Genomic DNA, 19,166 nt, shown 5'->3' with positions numbered 1-19,166 from the left:
AAACAAAGGAGTTAGTGGAAGATGATCTCACCATTTGCCATGTGTTGGTGATTTGTGGTGAGATGAGATCATCCCTAGTTAACTATATAATTAACTAGCCATTCCTTCCTAACTATCACTTGGTTTCTTGTTTGATCAACCATCCACTTGCCTTGCCAGTTGCAAAGGTATTTACAAGAGTCGTTATTCATTTCTTTGTCCGGTTATCACTCAATCTCGTTGATCGTTTGGTTAAATACCTTAATGGTTTTATTGATAAAATCTTCTTGGTATTTTTAATACCTAAATTAATTGTCCTTTATAATCCTTGAATTTAAAATCCTTCATCTTAATATTAATTCCTTAAATCCCTTAATGTCTGGTGGAAATCTCGGGGAAAAATAAAAGTGCTCGTTTTCAAAATCCGACAGCTTTTACATACACTTATTTTCTTTATGGAATACTAATACGATCTTAGAATTTCCATAACAGTATTCCTATATATCGTGGTCTGATAATTTTTCTTAATCAGCATTGTTAGCAAAAGTTACTATTCATCCGGGTTTCAAAAATCTCCAAAAATTGGGGTTATTACAGATGAGTACAAGTAAAGTTGGAAATCATCTGTAATAAGGCAAGTACTTCTGAACCCTCTTGAGATAAATTGCAAATATTTCTGAACTTTCTCAGAATATGTTGCTAGTATTCAAATAAATCGTGTTTTATATTGCAAGCGCTTTAAACTATTCAACCTTGAACCTTGATCATATCATTGAACTTGAACTGTAAGCTTTCTTTCTTGTAAACCACCAACGGTTGATTTCCCAAATATTAAACCATAAAAATAAACTACTCCACAAATACATACACACCATAAACCAAATACTGAAACGGAATTACCTAAGCATACATGAACTTATATACCCTGTTATACACTATGACATTAAAGATTTGTATCATGTTTCATCATTGAACCATTGTTCATCAGATACCTGATTCTTCAACAGACTTGAAGCCGTTCTTCATATACATATACCTTGCTATACCCTGGTGATACTTATGAAATGTCTTATGCTCAGAGATAAATGTTTTATCAATGTTAATTATGATTCTGTTTTATTGAATTACAATGGTTATTATATTGAATCGTTTTAGAATTGGATGGTTTTATAAATGTGGACCAGATTCGTGGTCAGACCAGATTCGTGGTCAGACCAGATTCGTGGTCATATTAGGCCAATGCGTGCCTTGGATCCAGTATAGAGAGCAGAGCTGTGTGCCCTGCTCGGGGTTAGTGCGTGACTGATCAGCAGGCTAACCTTGGTTTTAAAAAAAAAATGAAAAGTGAATATCCAATTCCAATCATTACTTATCAAGAAACTTGATTCTTCAGAATTATTTCAATTGATCATTGTTTAACCTCACTTATAGCTATTATGAGTTGATGAGCTAGTTAGCTCACTCTTGCAAATCTTTTTATGTTATCCTACATTTGAAAAGGAAATTGTTGCTAACGAGGATTCCCAGTCCAGTGTGCGAGCTAGGATTCCAGGTTAAGTTAGATCAAGCTAGCAGGAGCTTTATATTGTAGATGAGTTATGCTAGATTGTAAGAATGATATCATTATCAGTTGTAAGTTGAACTAGTTGGGATTTGGTACGATGTAATAAAAGTTAAGGTTGTGGCTTATTTTCATACTTTAACCTGTTGCGATCCGTGGTTGTGTAAAGAAGGGTTAATGCATATAATATTTTATATACTGGTTTATATATTGGGTATGTGTTGTGAACCCCAAACTTCTAACCCGAGTTTGGAGGGCGTCACATCTAGTCACCTATAAGGTCCCTCAATACTCCCCCTCAAGCTGGAGAGGGAGAGAAATCTGCAACTCCTAGTTTGGGTAATAGGTGATGCTGCTTCTGAATAGGAAGTATTTTTGTAAATACCTCTGCTATTTGATCCGAGGATGGAACATGAGTAGTTTGGATGAGGTCATCTCTTATCTAATCCCGGATGAAATGACAGTCGACTTCCATATGTTTTGTGCGTTCATGTAAGACAGGATTTGCTGTTATTGCTAGAGATGACTGGTTGTCACAGTGTAACTGAGTAGCTGAGAGATTTTTCAAGCCAATGTCTTTTAATTAAGCTGACAACCAAGTTACCTCACATGAAATTAGGGCCATAGCCCTATATTATGCTTCTGAAGATGACCTGGATACAACAGCCTATTTTTTTTTTTTGCTTTCCAGGAGATTGGAGAGTTACCCAATAAAACACAATAACTTGTAGTGGACCTTCTAGTGGCTGGACATGAAGCCCAATCACTGTCACAATAAGCTTGCAGGTGTACAGTATTAGTTGAAGCTAGTAGTATTCCTTGAGAAGGTGAATTTAAGAGATACCTCAAAAGCCTTTTTACAGATTGCATATGAACTAAGGTGGGTTTATGCATCAATTGACTGAGTTGATGCACTGGAAATGCAAGGTATGGTCTAGTTATGGTAAGATAAATAAGTTTACCTACAAGTCTTTGGTAGGGAGTAGCATCTGGAAGTGGAGTTCCCGGATCAGGGGTAAGTTTAATATTGGGGTCTAATGGTTGGGTTAAAGGTTTGGCAGTACTCATACCAAATGCAGTGATTATGTCCAGGATATATTTTTTCTGGGAAAGAAAGAAGCCGGAGTTTGATCTACTAACTTCAATACCTAGAAAGTATTTGAGTGGACCAGGATATTTCATGTGAAAAGTGGAGGATATTATGGATTGTATTTTTTGGATGGGTGCTAAATTAGAGCCACATATCATTAGGTCATCAACATATATGGGGATAATAATGGTGTCAGTTGGAGATATTTTTGTGAAGAAGCTATAATCAGACTTGGATTGAGTGAAGCCTAGGTTAATAAGGGTTTGAGATAGTTTTGAGAACCATTATCTAGGTGTCTGTTTTAGACCATACAAGGCCTTCAAAAGTTTGAGAGCAAGGGAGGTTTTGCAAGATTTAGATGAAGACTTGTGAAGATGAATTCTGCTCCCGAGGCCAGTATATCCAGCCAGAAACTTCATATAGACTGTCTCCCCTAAATTTCCATGTAGAAAAACATTGGAGACATCCATATACTCAGTACACCAGTCTTGAATTGTAGCTACGTCTAGTAAGGTTCTTATAGTGGTCATTTTGGCCACTGAAGCAAAAGTGTCAGTGTACTCTTCACCCTGAACTTGTTGTATCCCAGAGCCACCAGTCTGTATTTGTATTTCTCAAGGGTTCCATCTGCTTTGTACTTGGTTTTATATAACCTTTTACAACCAATTGGAGTTTTTCCTGATGGGAGCTCAGCTATTTCCCATATTTTATTCATTTCCAAAGTTCAAGTTCAGAATTCATAGCCGCAACCCATTATGTTGCTTGAACAGCATCCTTGTAGTTAACAGGATCAGATTATGCTGAAATAGTAGACATGAAGCACTGGTATTCAGGCTCAACACTTGTGTTGGCTTGAACTAATTGCAGAGGCAGCCATATAATCTTTCTGCCAAGATAGAGTGATAGAGATTCTGGAGGATCTTTTGAGAGGTTGAGCAACTGTTGTATTCAGAGGATCTTCTATAGATGTAGCATCATCACAGTCCTCAGTTATAATCATATCATCAATAACAGAAGTGTCAGGTGCAGGTTGAATGGATATAGGAGAAGGTTGAGAGCACATAGAATCAGAATTTTCATGGAATGGGAATATATGCTCATGGAACTTGACATCCCTGGATACAAAAATCTCCTTTGAAATCAGATTCATCAGTTTATATCCTTTTTGAGTTGAGGGATATCCCAGAAAAACACAGGGAAGACCTCTTGCTGAGAATTTGTCAGATGAGGAGCTGGTGTTATATGAAAATGCAAGGCATCCAAAGATTATGAGATGGTCATAAGGGGTAGGTTTTTCAAATAACACTTGAAATGGTGTCTTATTTTTGAGAACTGGTGTAGGTAGTCTATTGATGATATGAACAAAGGCCATAATGCAGTCTCCCCAATAGCTTAAGGGTAAATTTGCTTGAAATCTGAGAGCTCTGGCAGTTTTCAAGATATTTCTATGCTTCCTTTCAACTCTGGCATTTTGATGGGTTTATAGATGCAGGAATTTTGCTGAATTATGCCAAGGTTTAGGAAAATAACCTGACATTCTGCAGTGTTGAACTCCAAGGCATTTTCTGATCTGATGTAGTGGATTTTTTTTGTTAAAGTGAGTGTCAACATAGTGATAGAAAATGGTGATTGTTTTGAGGGCTTCTGATTTCAATGACAGTAAGTAAAGCCATGTATATATGGTTTTATCATCAACTATGGTGAGGAAGTATCTGTAAATTCCCTTGTAGCACTATTTATAAGGTCCACGGATGTCACGGTATATTAATTCAAAAGGTATTTTTGTTTGTGACTCACTAGAGGAGAAAGGGAGTTTGGTGAACTTGGCCATTAGGCAGGTTACACAGATTTTGGATTTATTTGTAGAGGTATAAGCAAGGTCAGGAATGGTTTTAATTTTTGTCAATGGTGCATGTCCTAACCTCTGGTGCCAGGTATCAAGGGTCACTTGACATGAGTTTACAGAGTGAACATTAGTTGTGGTTACAGGTGAATTAGACAGGTAGTACAGGCCATTTCTGGCATAACCTACAGCCAATAGTTTCTGAGTAGAACATTCAGTGATAGTGCAATGATCAGAGAAGAATCTAACATCACAATTATTTTCTTTGATGATCCTTTGAACAGAAAGTAGATTATGTTTGAAGAATGGAACACAAAGAACTGAGTCAAGGACAAGAGCATTACCAATTTTGGCAGTTCCAGTGTGAGTAAGAGCAGCAGTGTCTCCAGTTGGTATATTTATTGCGGCTGGTTTAGTTTGCAGGCATATTTTATGCAAGTTGTAGAGGTGAGGTGTCATATGATCCGATGCTCCAGAGTCGATGATCCATTCATTATTTTTGATTTCAACTTGATAGCATGATATCATCCCCGAAAAATGGCAATCAATTTCATCCTTAGTGTTTGACCCTCTAACAGTCTTGGCTTGTAGTTGTTGTATCAGTTTAGCAATTTGCTCCAATTGTTGAGGAGTACAGCATGAGTTGTCTACTGTAGCAGTTGCATCCATTCTGGGATTGTTGAATCTGTTATGTCCAGGTGTGTAATTTCCAGGTCTTTGGTTGGTTCTATTAGAAGGTCTCATTGTAGAATTGCCCTTGAATTTTGGATGACATTATGGGTATCCAATCACTGTCCAGCATCTTTCAGAAGAATGGCCTTCCATGCCACAATGAGTGCACTATGGAGGTCCTTTGACAGTTTGTGATTTGCTATACATAGCCATGACCTCTGTGTCTCCAGTTGGTTTGAGCAATAACTCCATTTGAGCTTCTTCCTGCATTAAGGCAGCTGCTGCAGTTTCGACATAAGACAGAGGGTTTGACAGCAATAATTGACTCCTCTGAGCAGCATACATTTCATCAATTCCATTTAAAAATTGAAACAGCCTTGATTCCTCTTTTTGATTTTCAATAGCTTCAAGTAATTTTACCACTTCAGTAGTTGGACCAGTTACAGTTTGTAACACATTTAGGGTATCTAATTCAACCCATAATGATTTCATTGATGTGTAATAATCATTCACAGAAGACATATTTTGTCTAACATCATACAGATCTTTATTTAACCTATACTTTCTAGATCTGTTTATGAGTGCAAAACGAGTTTCTAAATTTTTACAGATAGCATGAACAGAGGTCATATATATAACAAAAATTTTAATAAGAGGTGAAACATTATGAGTTATCCAGGCTATTACCATATGGTTGCAGGTGTCCCACATGTCTGCTTTGACTTCATTACTACTTGGCATGCTCATTGTAACGTCTGGGAAATTTATGTAATTATTTTTATCAATAAATAATTATTATGTGATTTTTATGTGAATTTTGATGAATTATTTGATGATGGATAATAATATTTGGATGTTTATTTCTGATAAAATTTAGATATTTTAATTTCCAATTATCCAGAATTAAATCTAGATAATTTTGGTATTTTTCTGGTAATTTTTGGATTATTATATAATTTCATGAGAATTTATAGGATTAATAGTGATTATTTTTACATAAATATAAAATTACTTTTTAGAATCAGAAATCATTCCACTTCAATCGTTTTTGCGTTTTACAACGTGAAACTCTTCCGAAAACTCCTTTCTAACCTAATCTGATAATTCTGAACACTTTTAATGTTTTGACTTTTTCGCTACGGGGTACGATTTGACCTTTACGAGTCCGGTGTGAAATTTTCGATACACAAATCATTTTATATATCGATAAGAATCCATATTCTCAAAAGGCGAGACATTATTATCTTATTTTCGTATAAATTATTTTATAGGAAGCTCTGTTTTGATAATTATCCAAAGTTGGTATTAAAATCGTATCGTTTTTTCAGTTACTTAGCGGCTAAGTAACCTATTTTCGGATCCAATATGTAAATATAACTATCGAATTACTAAGTAAATAAAATGTGTGGTGGTTCCGTCAGCTATGTGTTGTTGTGGTATTAATTGTTTGTGATTGTTGGATGTGGAGGTTAATTTTGTGATTAATTATCGAGCTTTATGAGCTGAATTCATTTTTAAAGTGATTTTATTGAATATTTATTCTTATAAATGCTAAAATTGTTCCTAAAATTATTTTTTATTATTCTATAATTTTATGTATTATTTTAGGGGTTTATAAAAATTTTGAAATCAATATTTGATTAATTATTTGATTTTAAATGATTTTCTGATTTCATTAAATTATAAAATCAGTTTTTAATTCCAGAATGCTACAAAAATCATGAAAATTTTATTTTATTAACTTTTAAATATTTCAAGAATTTTACATTATTATCTTTAAACTATTTCAGGATTTTTAAAAATTTACTTATGTGAATTTTCGGATTATTTTACCTGTTACATGTTCGTTTAATCGATAAATTATGACTCGAAGTTAGCTTCTTGGATTGGCTAAGCAGATAAGGATAATAGCTTTTATCTGTTTATTTCTCAGTCTTTTTCGGTAGTCTCTCTCTCCTGGACATCAGCCTCTAATCTCTCTATCGCGTTTCTTCCAATTAATCTCTCATCTCGATCTCTCTCTCTCAACAAATCTCTTTTCTCTCTTTCTTGTCACCATCTCTCTGTTCTCCTTTATTTCCCCTTTCTTTTCTGGTTCCGGCGCCGCCTGTGCCGATTCCGGCGAACCACCGTGGGTCATCCCTGTTGGTTTTCGCGGCCTAGCTTTCCGGTATCCTGTTGTTCAGTTTGTGAATTGTTCCTTCAAGCTGTGTATATATCTGCGCGTTGCTTTTGTTCTTCTTATTTCGCCGCCTCCCCTCACCATTTTCCGGCGAGGTGGTGGCGCGTGTCTCGCTGCCTGTATGTCTGCCTTTGCGTGTGTGTATCAATTCATGTGTGTGTATATGTGGGTGTGGGTGTGTGCATCCATACGTGTGTACAGCTGTGCTGTATTTTTCCGGTTATGTTCCATTGGTTCCCTGTTGTGCGAAGTGTTGTGCGTGTGTCTGTGTTTAATTGAAATTGTTATTAATTAAATTTTATTTTAATCTTCTTCAGAAAATCGTATGATTGCAATTCATGAAATAAAAAGATTTTTATGCGGAAATTACAAATTAATCGATGAAACTCGTGTAGGACTTCCGATAAACGGAAACCCGCGAATTTTATCGTCGTCGGTGATGAGCCTCGGCGAGCCGACGGTGGGCGATGATGATTTTTATCTGAGTCCTACATTTATTAATTAAATAAAATTTGTTCGGTAAAAAAATTATTTGTGAAACAAAAAATACAAACAAAAACGTAAAAGTACGGATGATAATAATAAATAATTGAAATTTTAATGGTGTTTGGGATTGCGAATTGGATTGGATATTGTTGTTGGTTGTGAATTTGACGTCGAATTGTTTCGACGGGTAGGCCGATAAACAAAGGAGACGCTGCCCGATTTTCGGAAAACTAATTCCGAAAATACGGGAACATAACCTAAAATTATCGGAGACGTCGAATAACCATATATAGTTATATAATATGAACTTAAGTGCGATTGAGACAAAATAATTTACAAATAATCGATTGCCCTGTTTTTCAAAACGACGAATATATTTATTTTCCGAAAATAAATACCGTACCGAGGTTTGAAGATGTGAACCATAATTGCTATGTGTATTTCAATAATACATATAAATATGAGTTCGGTTATGAAATCGTATTGGTAGAATAGGATAGCGATTTGATGTTAAGCTTAAGAAGGTATCTGAATTAGGGTATTTTAACCCTGTAGGTCCTAGTCGGAAGACCCGGGATCTGACGTTAGACTAGGAGTGATCTAGCGATTAGATGTTGAGATTAACGAAGTTTCAATCGAAGGACCTGTGTGTTGAGATCGTAGCTAGGATAGAATAGTGGTCTGACGATAAAGCCACATGTTCAAGGAAATCCAAAAGTCAACCGATAATAGTGGTTAAAGCTTATTGAGGCAAGTATTCTTGACTTTTCTCCTTAAATACTGCAAGTATTCCTTACTTTTCTCATAAAATACTGCAATTACTTTATTCCTATTCTAAGTTCAGAATAGTTAATTGTTTTATATTTCGCTGCAATTACTCTTAATTATGCAAGTACTCTTCATTATTGTTCCTTTATTATCAATTGATCTCTTAAGCAAATACCTATTGTTCCGGGTTATTTGCGAACCCTGAATAGGGATGTTTTGAAATCAAAGTGATTTGACATCAAAATAATCTATGGACTGGATGGTTAAGATACGGGACGGGTATAACCCAAACCCTTGATTATTAGGCCATAATTGCCTGGGTGCCCCATATGTTGGTTGGGTCTATGCAGTTGGGTATAAATCCGCACTGTATCCTGACTGATCAGCAGGTTATAGTGCATATGTTGGTTTTTAGTGTCCAGTCTAGTTTATTATTGATCGCCATTAACGACATCCTTTCTCGAAAGGTTTTATGATTCCAAAACCGGACAAAACCCTGATTCAGTAGATGAATCAGGGAATCGTTTGTCATTTTTGGGTTTTTAGTTAAAGGCTGGTGCCAGCCAATGCTTATTTGCTCAACTCACTCAAATAAATGAAATTGTTTAAAATTATTTTAAGATTCTGTCCGGAAGTTTTTCCTTTGATATTAATGCCTGAAACTCAAATTTTATACTTGCTGGGCATTTTTGGCTCACTCTTGCTTTGTAAATTCTTATTTCTGCCAGAAACAGATAAAGATAAAAGTGAATAGCTTTAATAGACAGCAGGAGTTAGAGAAATTTCCACTGCGAGAGGTTGAAGGTGTTAGAAGAATGTGACAAGAGCATTAGTTCAAAGGTATTAACACTTGTATTTTAGTTATTATGAGTTTTAAGGGGTTAGATTCTTATTTCATACCATAACCTGTAAACGATCCGGATTCAAGGGGTTAATTGAATGTTCTTTTGTTTTATATAAAGATTGTTTAGTGACACCAAATCTTGACCCCGAATTTGGTTTGTTACACTCATCATTCCAGTCACAAAACCAAGTTTTCATTTTGAAGCGAGATTGATCTTCATCGATCTGCACTAAGATCTGTAATCTGCAGATCCTTGAAGTCTGTCAACAACTATAGAGCTGGGATTATCAAATGGATGTAGAAAAAGTGGGTTTTGAAGGAATTTACGGATGAGCGGAAGCGTGATATAACAATTATTCCGTAAAAACCATGTATCGCACATATAGAAAAACGTATAAAACAAAAAAATGGAGGAATCGTAACCAAACCTTCAAAATCGAAGCTTTACAAAAATTGTTGCTAGCAGTTACTCCTCAGTGTGTGAAGCACTCTACCGGTATCCACCAAGAATGATCTTCTTCGATGAAGCTTTTTATAAAACTGAGCTTTTATAAAAATGGAGTTTTGGGAAGAGAGAGAGAGAGAGAGAGAGAGAGAGAGAGAGGAAGAAGATGGAGGCTAGGGTTTTCACAAAACCAAGTGTATCCCTTTAGAACAACTTTGCCTGTAGATTTGCTTACAACTTCAAAGTGTTCTTTAAAGAAATTCACATGATAACCTCTGTCACAGATTTGACTAACACTCAGCAGATTGTGTTTAAGTCCTGAGACTAGAGCTACTTTTTCAGTAATGACATTCCCAAGTTTGATATTGCCATATCCCAGAGTTTTCCCAAGTTGCCATCTCCATAAGAAACTCCTGGGCCAGCTTTCTCCACAAAGTCTGATAGCAGGGCTTTATTTCCAGTCATATGTCCTGAACATCCACTATCAAGAACCGGGATGTTTTTCCTGTTGCCCTGCAATCATAAAGACCACTAATGATTAGTTTTAAGGACCCAGACTTGCTTGGATCCTTTGGCCTTATTAAGTTTATTAACATTTGCAGCGGATTTAACATCAGAGTTTATGTTAACATTTTTCTTATCAGAATTTACAGTATCAGACTTTGCATCAGAACTTACACTAGAAGGAATAATGCTAACTTTCTTCAAAGAATGTTTTATTTGATAATAATCATAGTACAGACTGTGATATTCCTTACAAGTATAAATGGAATGCCATAAACTACCACATTGAAAATAAGGATTTTATAGCTTAAATCTAACAGGCCGACTCTTAACTCCTAATTTTGAAGGTAAGGAGTTTATATTCTTATTCTTCCTGCAAAAAGAAGCCAAATGGTTAGAATTTCCACAGTTATGACATTTCTTTCTAGGAGCATTAGGAATAGGCTTATAATTGTTGCTTTTATTCACACCTTCCTTTCCATTCCTATTTTTCCTAGGTGGCTTTACCTTGTTTACATTCTTAATTTCTTTCAGCTTATGCTTAAGCTGCTTCTTTATCATTAAGCCTATGTGAACTTCAGTTGGCTTATCCTGTTTTGGTTTGTCAGAAGTTAATTTCTCTTTAACTTCTGATTTATCAATATCAGACTTTACAGCTACAAACTTAACAGGATTTACCTTTAGCTTATTAGTCTGTTTAACAATAATTGGCTTAACTTGTTCAGTTCCTGTTTCACTTTTATCATCTCCATAACCTAAGCCCTCTTTCCAGTTTCCACTGCTTAGTTTATCCTGAGTTGCTCTTCCAGAGTTAGTCCAAGTCCTAATAATCTCTTTTTCCTTTTCTAACTCAGTTTTTAGAGATTTATTCAATTTTAACACTTCATCTCTAACATAAAAAGCATCATCTCTTTCTTTCTGAGTTTGATGGAACATAACTAACTCTTTTCCTAAATAGTCATTCCTTTTCTTAAAAGCCAGATTTTCAGAAGTTAACCTATCACATTTTAAAGTCTGATCTCTATAACTAATGAATATGGTTTTAAGATTAGATCTCAACTCAGTAATATCATCAGTATGAAAATCATAAGTTGTTTGAGGTACCTTTAACTCAGCAGCATCTGAACTGCTATCAGCATTTGCCATCAAGGCATAGTTCACCTCATCTTCAGAATATGCAGTGTCTGTCCAACTTTTCTTCTTTGTGACAAGTGCCTTGTCTTTTTCACCTTTTCCTTTCTTGAAATTAGGAGATATGTGGCCTTTCTCACCACAATTGTAGCATTTAACATTTGAGTTATCTCCTCTGTTAGACTTTCCAGCTTTGCCTTCAGATTTTCTGAAACCCTTCTTATCAGAACTTCCACTTTTCCTGGAAAACTTTTTCCCCTTCTGAATTTCCTGTAGGCTATCTTTGTGATACCCTTCACCATAAGAGCACACAATCTCATCATCTCTTCATCAGCATCTATCTCAGATAGACTTTCAGTTTCTGAATCCTCATCATTATCAGAACTTGATGACTCAGTATCAGACTTTGTGATGAGAGCCTTTCCTTTGCCTTTCTTGGAGACAGCCGCTTTGGGGGATTCCTCCTCAGCCTTAATAGCAACTGTTCTTGACTTTCTCCCATGCCTCTTGCTTCTTTGATCCATCTCAAGTTCATAAGTCTTGAGCATACCATAAATTTCATCAAGAATAGTTTCATCAAGAGCATAGTTGTCTCTTATAGTAGTTGCCTTTAAATCCCAACTTTCAGGAAGAGCTAAAAGGAATTTAAGATTAGTATCTTCAAGATCATATTCCTTATCCACCAGTGATAGATCATTCAAGAGTTTGACAAATCTGTCATATAAACCAGTTAATGACTCATCAGGTTTTGAGTCAAAGTGCTCATACTCTTGAGTGAGTATAGTCCTCTTGTTCTTCTTAATTGCATCAGTTCCCTGGCATCTTGTCTCCAAGGCATTCCATATCTCCTTTGCAGTCTTGCAGTTGATTACCCTGTTTGACATAACATTATCAATGGCACTATGCAGCAAATGCCTTACCTTTGCATCCTTGGAAATAGATGAGATATCTTCAGCTGTATACTCACTTTTCTCCTTTGGTACGGTCTTTGCTGGCTGATCTACAACTACAACAGAGAGCTTGGTTGGCTTATGTTGTCCTTCTTTGATTCTGTCAAGGTATTCTGGATCTGTAGCTTCCAGAAACATAGTCATCCTCACTTTCCATATAGGATACTCAGAAGGTTTCAGCATGGGAACCCTAATAGTCTCATATCGACTGTGGATTCGAGTTTTTGGAGTTTCTTCAGTTTTGGTGGGCTTGATTGGAGTTTGTTCTTCTTCAGACATGATTGTTTTTGGATCTTAAACTGTATATGTGTTAACAGATAGGCTCTGATACCACTTATTAGGTCACACACTGTAGAAGGGGGTTGAATACAGTGTATAGTTCAATCAAATCGAATTAAGAACACAAGTATAAAACACATAATAATCTTATTAATAAAACAGTATTACAATAGAACCGTTCTCTCTCAGTGATGAACAAATATCATGAGAGCTGCTAGGGTTACAATGAATAATATTCTCGATAATGATAACACTTTTAGTGTAAACCCTATGCTGTGTTTATATAGACACACAGTTACAAGATAATCTTCTAATTGATATCGAATATGATTTTGTATCCTAAAATATATCAATTAATTATCTTTTCCTCTAAGTCTTCTATTCTTCATAGAATTCTTCTCCATGCATATCTCATCTTATTTTAGTCTTGAGCCGCCTTCCTTATCTGAAAGTCTTCTTAAGTCCTGATATTATCTCCTGATATATATCTTCTGACATCTTAAGTTCTGATGACTTAAGTTCTGATATCTTAAGTTCTGACTTCAGTATAAGTACTGATTTCCAGTTAAGTCCTGATTTGTCCTGTTAGTCAAGATCTGAAAACTAAACACAAATCATTATTAGACATGACATCACAAATATATCTAACATAAAGATTGTTCAGTGACACCAAATCTTGACCCCGGATTTGGGATGTTACAAGTTGGTATCAGAGCAACAGGTTATTGGTCCCTGAAATAAGAATAGGTGAAAGTAAGATAGGAATGATAGGCTATATAAGATAGGAAAGACCTAGGTATACTCATTTTAAGTTTGAATTGAGTGCGAATTAGGATTAGCAGATCCGATATGGAATTAGTAAGATAGGATATTGTTGAGGAAGGTGTAAGGCGGATATAACAACGTTATAGATATATTGAGTTCCTAGATCTTATAGTTGCGAAGGGTGGATAGCTCGATGGAGATTGGGTAAATCACCCTGCTTTTAATGTGGTTTTAAATGAAATGCGATTGATTCATGTGAGAACTTCGTATAAGAAAAGCTAGGTGAGTTTTGGTATGATTTAAATTAGAATTAGGTAGTAGGACAAGCTCCACGCTGGAGGCAACGAGTTGATTGAAGTTGATGAAGAGCCAAAGTTGCAAGTTTTAAAGGCACCATCATTGCGAGAAGGTTCTTATCCCTTATTGGGCGCTATTATTCCCAAACAATCAAAACAAGAATTACAGAAGGGGGTTGAATGTAATTCTGGCTTCTTTTTGAATTTAAGAAAAATTCTTCTACCAATAAATAACTGTGTTTGATTTGCAATGGTGCGGAAAGCGAATATAACTGAAATCAAATCATAAAGCAATTAAATACAAGTATTTTAAAACTTTCTGGTGGATTGAACTTTTCCACCAGAGATATATATTAAGTAGAGAACCCTGTGATACAAATAGTACACAGCTGCTTACAAGTTGAACAATAAGAACTTTAGAGAAATTCTTTACAGATTTTGCTTTATCTATTTCTCTAGTTTTCTTGCTTTCTTGGATTGAATCAATATTTTGTTCAACTTGTTACCCTTGGTTTATATATCACCAAGTTACATGATAAAAAGACAAGATAATAAGACAAACTATATCTAGTCTAACTTCATGCTGTTACACTTCTCTTTCCAGCATCTTTGAATATCATCTGTTTAGCATGGAAATGGAAATGCTTCTTTGTTCTCTAAATCCTTCAAATAGGCTGCCACATTCCATTTGCATACAATCAACACATGTGACTGTCAAGTCACTATCAAATACTCTTTTGAATTTAAACATCCGTTGGAACTTAGATTGATCATCCGTTGGAACTAAGATTGATCATTCATTGGAGCTAAGGTTGATCATCCATCGAGACTTATGTTGACCATCCGTTGAAGCTTTGTAAATCATCCATTGAGACTGTCTTCTTGATAGTTAACTCTACTTCATTTACACAAGATTACAAGGCATCTAATATTTACAATTCACCATCCTATCTTGCATATCAATCTAGAAGTTAACCTAACTTGGAAAATCCACAACATCTAGTTCACTAAGCTATCCAAGTATGCAGAAATGTGCTACTAGTCTTATTGTTACATAAGCTACCCTTTCAACGGATGTTGATAATGATCATCCGTTGAAAGCTATAAATTCACTTAACTACAATCTACTAGGTGTTTTGTTCAAGTTATCATCAAGCACACAACATATTCCTAACAGGCGCTGCGCAAGGAATTATTAGGTATAGGTAAGACTAGCAAGTAGGTGCGACCTTATTTACAGACAAAACGTCAAATTGCATTAGTGGTTGTAAGTATAACATCAAGGACGACGATGAGAATATCAAAGACAGTATCAGACGTCAGCATCGGGGTAGAGTTACGAATAAAATGGTATACAACGGTAAATGAAGTTTCATCGACTAATAAATGCGAACATAATCCAGGGAGAAATAGAAGATATACCAAAGTGGAGAGACCCTCATATGGGCGTTCCTTTAATTAGACATCTCATTAGCGGATTATAAGAATAACAAGTAACTTATATAGTAATGACGACTAAATGTCTGATTTCTAAAATTTTAAAACGAGTTTTTGAAAATGATTTTCTTAATAAACTTTCAGAAGATATTTGCATAAAACGAGTTTCACAATGTGGTTGTCGAATTACTAATTAAGTTCTTGTTATTATAAGTAGAGAATGATCTAAAAGAATAATGTATCTAGACTCAGTATTGTTAGTCTAGAAGACCAAGTACACCCACTATCATGAGGGAAGTTTAAAGTTTTCCCGTGAAAGACGAACGTAAACCTTGTTTAACAATATCAACAATTGGATCAACATGTTAAAACATTATTTACCCAATTCATGAGATTATTAAAATTTAAAAAGATTCGTAATTCAAAAGATAGAGGATAATTGAAGGAAATGGAAGACTCTTCCAGATGATTGGAGAAGGATAATATTCCTATCGATGAAGTTGAGGTGTTACATGATAGATGGTTATTCTACGCGGCATAGATGAAATCGGAAGCAATGACTATAAATCTCGTAAGGACGCGTTTATGATCGAATTATTAAAGTGTTTAATGTGGAGATATTTCCAGACGACATTCCGAAGTTATTATGTGACCTAAATTGTGAATCTGTTATTCGAATGATCCTTGAAGGTATATTTAAGTGTAGCGTGGATGGTGACCAACCGTGTCATTCTTTTCTCTAATCTGATAACATATATTCTTCTTGATTCTTAAATACGTATAAGCTTCTTTTATTAATAAATATATGAGACAAGAAGGAAATAAAATTTATTGTATCCCTTTCAAATTATTTCTCTTCTCAGAATATTGCTTTCTGATCGAGACAAGCAGTGTTATGATGTGACGCTTTGTCGAAAAGACGAAGAGTCTGGTGGGACGCCATCTAATCATGTGTTGTATGCCATATCGTATGAAAGACTGGCCATCTTGAGTACAAATATGGTTGTCTCATTTATATTTAAATCATTCATTTATTCTTTCTTTTTCAAATCATGATTATGAACCTATGAATTCTTCCAATTGTTTTGTTGCACTGTTGTTCTTTACAAAGCCTTCAATCAAAATCATATAGACAAATTCCCTTCTTGTGTAAGCTCTAATCTTTGAATGATTTAAAAGGAAGTGAAATGATCCCATGTAGCAGATGGAGTTACATGTTGAGTATGAATAATTGTAAGCCAATAAATGGTGGACATATACGTGTAAAGAAGAATCATTATGCCAATAATGTGGTTGTCACGATGACATCAAATCAGAAACGGAAATCTGTATACATGATATGTTTCAAGTATGAGATTTTGGGCATGAATTGGAGTAGTTAGCAAACCGTATGAGGTAAATTAACCATAAAAATAAGAAAGTAAAGTTGCGTACACCAGACGAGGCAAACGATTGACGGGACAACAAAAGTAGATGAAAGAATTCTCAATAATGACCCAGACAAGCGATTAATACGTAAGAAGGTGAAGCACACCTCAATCTTGTGAGAAATACTTGTCATAAAGGTTGATAGTCGAAGAAATTTTAATTATAAATGAATTTTGAATGTGTTCTTCAAGAAATTGTTAGGCTTCCCAATTTGAGTGAATGAGTTATGATGAATTTAACGCTCATGACTGAGCCAGCGACGAAGCCTCCGTATAGGAAAATATAAATAGAAATAACGAATTGGTAATCCAACTGCGTCAAATCTTTTAAGAAGTAACACTTTAAAACCAAATGAGTTTTCATAGAATATGATAGTGTAGATTGAGACCATGTGTTGGTTATCAGAAATTAGACAAGTTAACTAATGAGAAGAAGTGTATATTCTCAAAGGTAGAGGATTTGTTTAATAGGTTGAAAGATGCAGTATAGGTTTTTAAAAGTATCCATATACAAGTATGAGCCATGGGAAATAAGATTAAAAGATTTCTTTAGAACGAATTTATAAACAGGTATAAGTGATATGAATTGTTAATTAGAGAGCTTAAAAAAAGAATTAGAAGAATCCGGGAATAAAGTTTTTGAGAAACAGCGGAATAATTTTATAATTATTAGTGGAGTTCCGAGATATTTTGAAGGAATAAATGAAAGGTATGATTATGTCCCTAGTTTCATAAAAAGATGTATGCTATGTTAGTTAGTAGTATATGTAGGTATCAGTATGATATGTTCTGAAGTATGGTGAAATGATGAGTTCATGGTGGTGGATTGATATGGTTGATTGGTTGTTTGGTTGATTGTTGGTGTCGGCTTGAGTTCGACTGGTAGTCCATAATATAAAGAGGATGCTACCCAAATTTTCAGAAAATACCCTGCTTTTAAAGGTAGAATGTATACTCCCATGTGTTATTGATATTCCTATTGATACTCCAAATGATTGCGATCTTGGTTCCTGGAAAAGGTTGTTATAACCAAACTGACTTTTATGTAATTGGATTTTGATTTCATTTAGCTAGTCATCACTTGGTTCAATTGATCAATTAAAAGAGTTAATTGGTTAATTTTACCAATTTATGGTCAGTTAGATGGAAATCGATTCCAATTAGATTAAGTCAAATTCTGACATGAATTTCAGTTCCGAAATCAAAGCAACTAGAAATTTGGAGGAAGTAAAGACACCAGTAGAATTTAGAAATTTAGTGGAATTAGCACGATGTTGCAGCAAGCGTGCAAGACCTTATCTAGATGGATATGTCCTTTTACAATGGACAAGAGAATTAAAAAGTTGTCTACACACGCAAGTGAGAATAATGTTTCCAAAAACTAAAGGTTTAAGATAAAAGCAAAGAAAAGGAAGGAAGAGGATGAAGAAGGGAGGTTGAAAAGAGATTAGTAACTATGCCCATAAGGATGTTGTTAGACGATTAAGGATTTAATCACCTGCAAGAGGGTTTTATTAAAGGATTTGAAAGTATACCAATATAAAATGACGATGCAATGGGTATTATTCCAAACTACCAGAAACTCGCGAATACAAGTATCTGATGTATGATAGAAGCTGACAATGTTAGCATGTGGACTAAAGAAGGGGAAATATTGATTATGGAGGAAAAAAAGGCATATAACCGGCACATACCCCAATAATATGAAACATATCTTCAATTTGAGAAAGCCAAATATGAGACAAAGAATAGTTGGAGTTGGATAGAAATGATAGTTGCGTGATTAGCGATTATTTGAGCAAGGCTAATGACGTAGTTGTGGCGCCCTCCAAACCCGGGTCAGAAGTTTGGGGTCCACACACATACACATACCTTATTTATAACCTGCTTATAACAATAATAAAGATAACAATAATATGCAGTGACCCTATTTATCAACTACCACGGATCGCAACAGGCTAAAGTATGCACACAAGCCACACATCTACTTATATTATATACCGTTCAAATCCCAATCATTCAAACTCAAACTGAGTATTAAACTTTATTACAAACTTTTACAGACTTAAATTATTCCAAAAGAAGCCTACTAACTCAGCTTTCTCAACCTGAACCCCTAGCTCTCACGCTGGACTGGGGATCCTTATTACCAACTGGTTCCTTTTTAGCTGGAAAGAATATAAACAACATCGCACAAATGAGCTAACTAGCTCAGCAAGTCACAATGACAAAACTGAGAGTAATGATCATTAATAGAACATGATTATGATATCAAGTGAACAATGGATTATGATTTAGAATTGGATATTATACTTTTAATTTAAAAACCAAGGTTAGGCTGCTGATCAGTCACGCACTAACCCCGAGCAAGGCACACAGCATTGCTCTAACTACTGGATCCAAGGCACACATTGGCCTAACTTGACCATTATATGGCCTGACCACGAATCTGGTCCACAATTTTATAAAAACAATCCAATTCTAACATAATAACTGAATAAGCAATA

At 35.1% G+C, this 19,166-nt stretch overlaps 1 protein-coding gene across 1 annotated transcript; it reads right to left on the bottom strand.

The window, feature by feature from the left end:
- Nucleotides 1-5,313: 5,313 nt before the first annotated feature.
- On the bottom strand, nt 5,314-5,892 carry LOC141679690 (uncharacterized). Its single transcript, XM_074486121.1, has one exon. It carries the CDS (start codon nt 5,890-5,892, stop codon nt 5,314-5,316), a length of 579 nt encoding a protein of 192 aa, XP_074342222.1.
- Nucleotides 5,893-19,166: the final 13,274 nt, after the last annotated feature.

Source organism: Apium graveolens, chromosome 8 (genome assembly GCF_009905375.1).
Source record: "Apium graveolens cultivar Ventura chromosome 8, ASM990537v1, whole genome shotgun sequence".
Classification (NCBI taxonomy): Eukaryota; Viridiplantae; Streptophyta; class Magnoliopsida; order Apiales; family Apiaceae; genus Apium; species Apium graveolens.
This window is presented reverse-complemented; position numbering and strand designations above follow the sequence as displayed.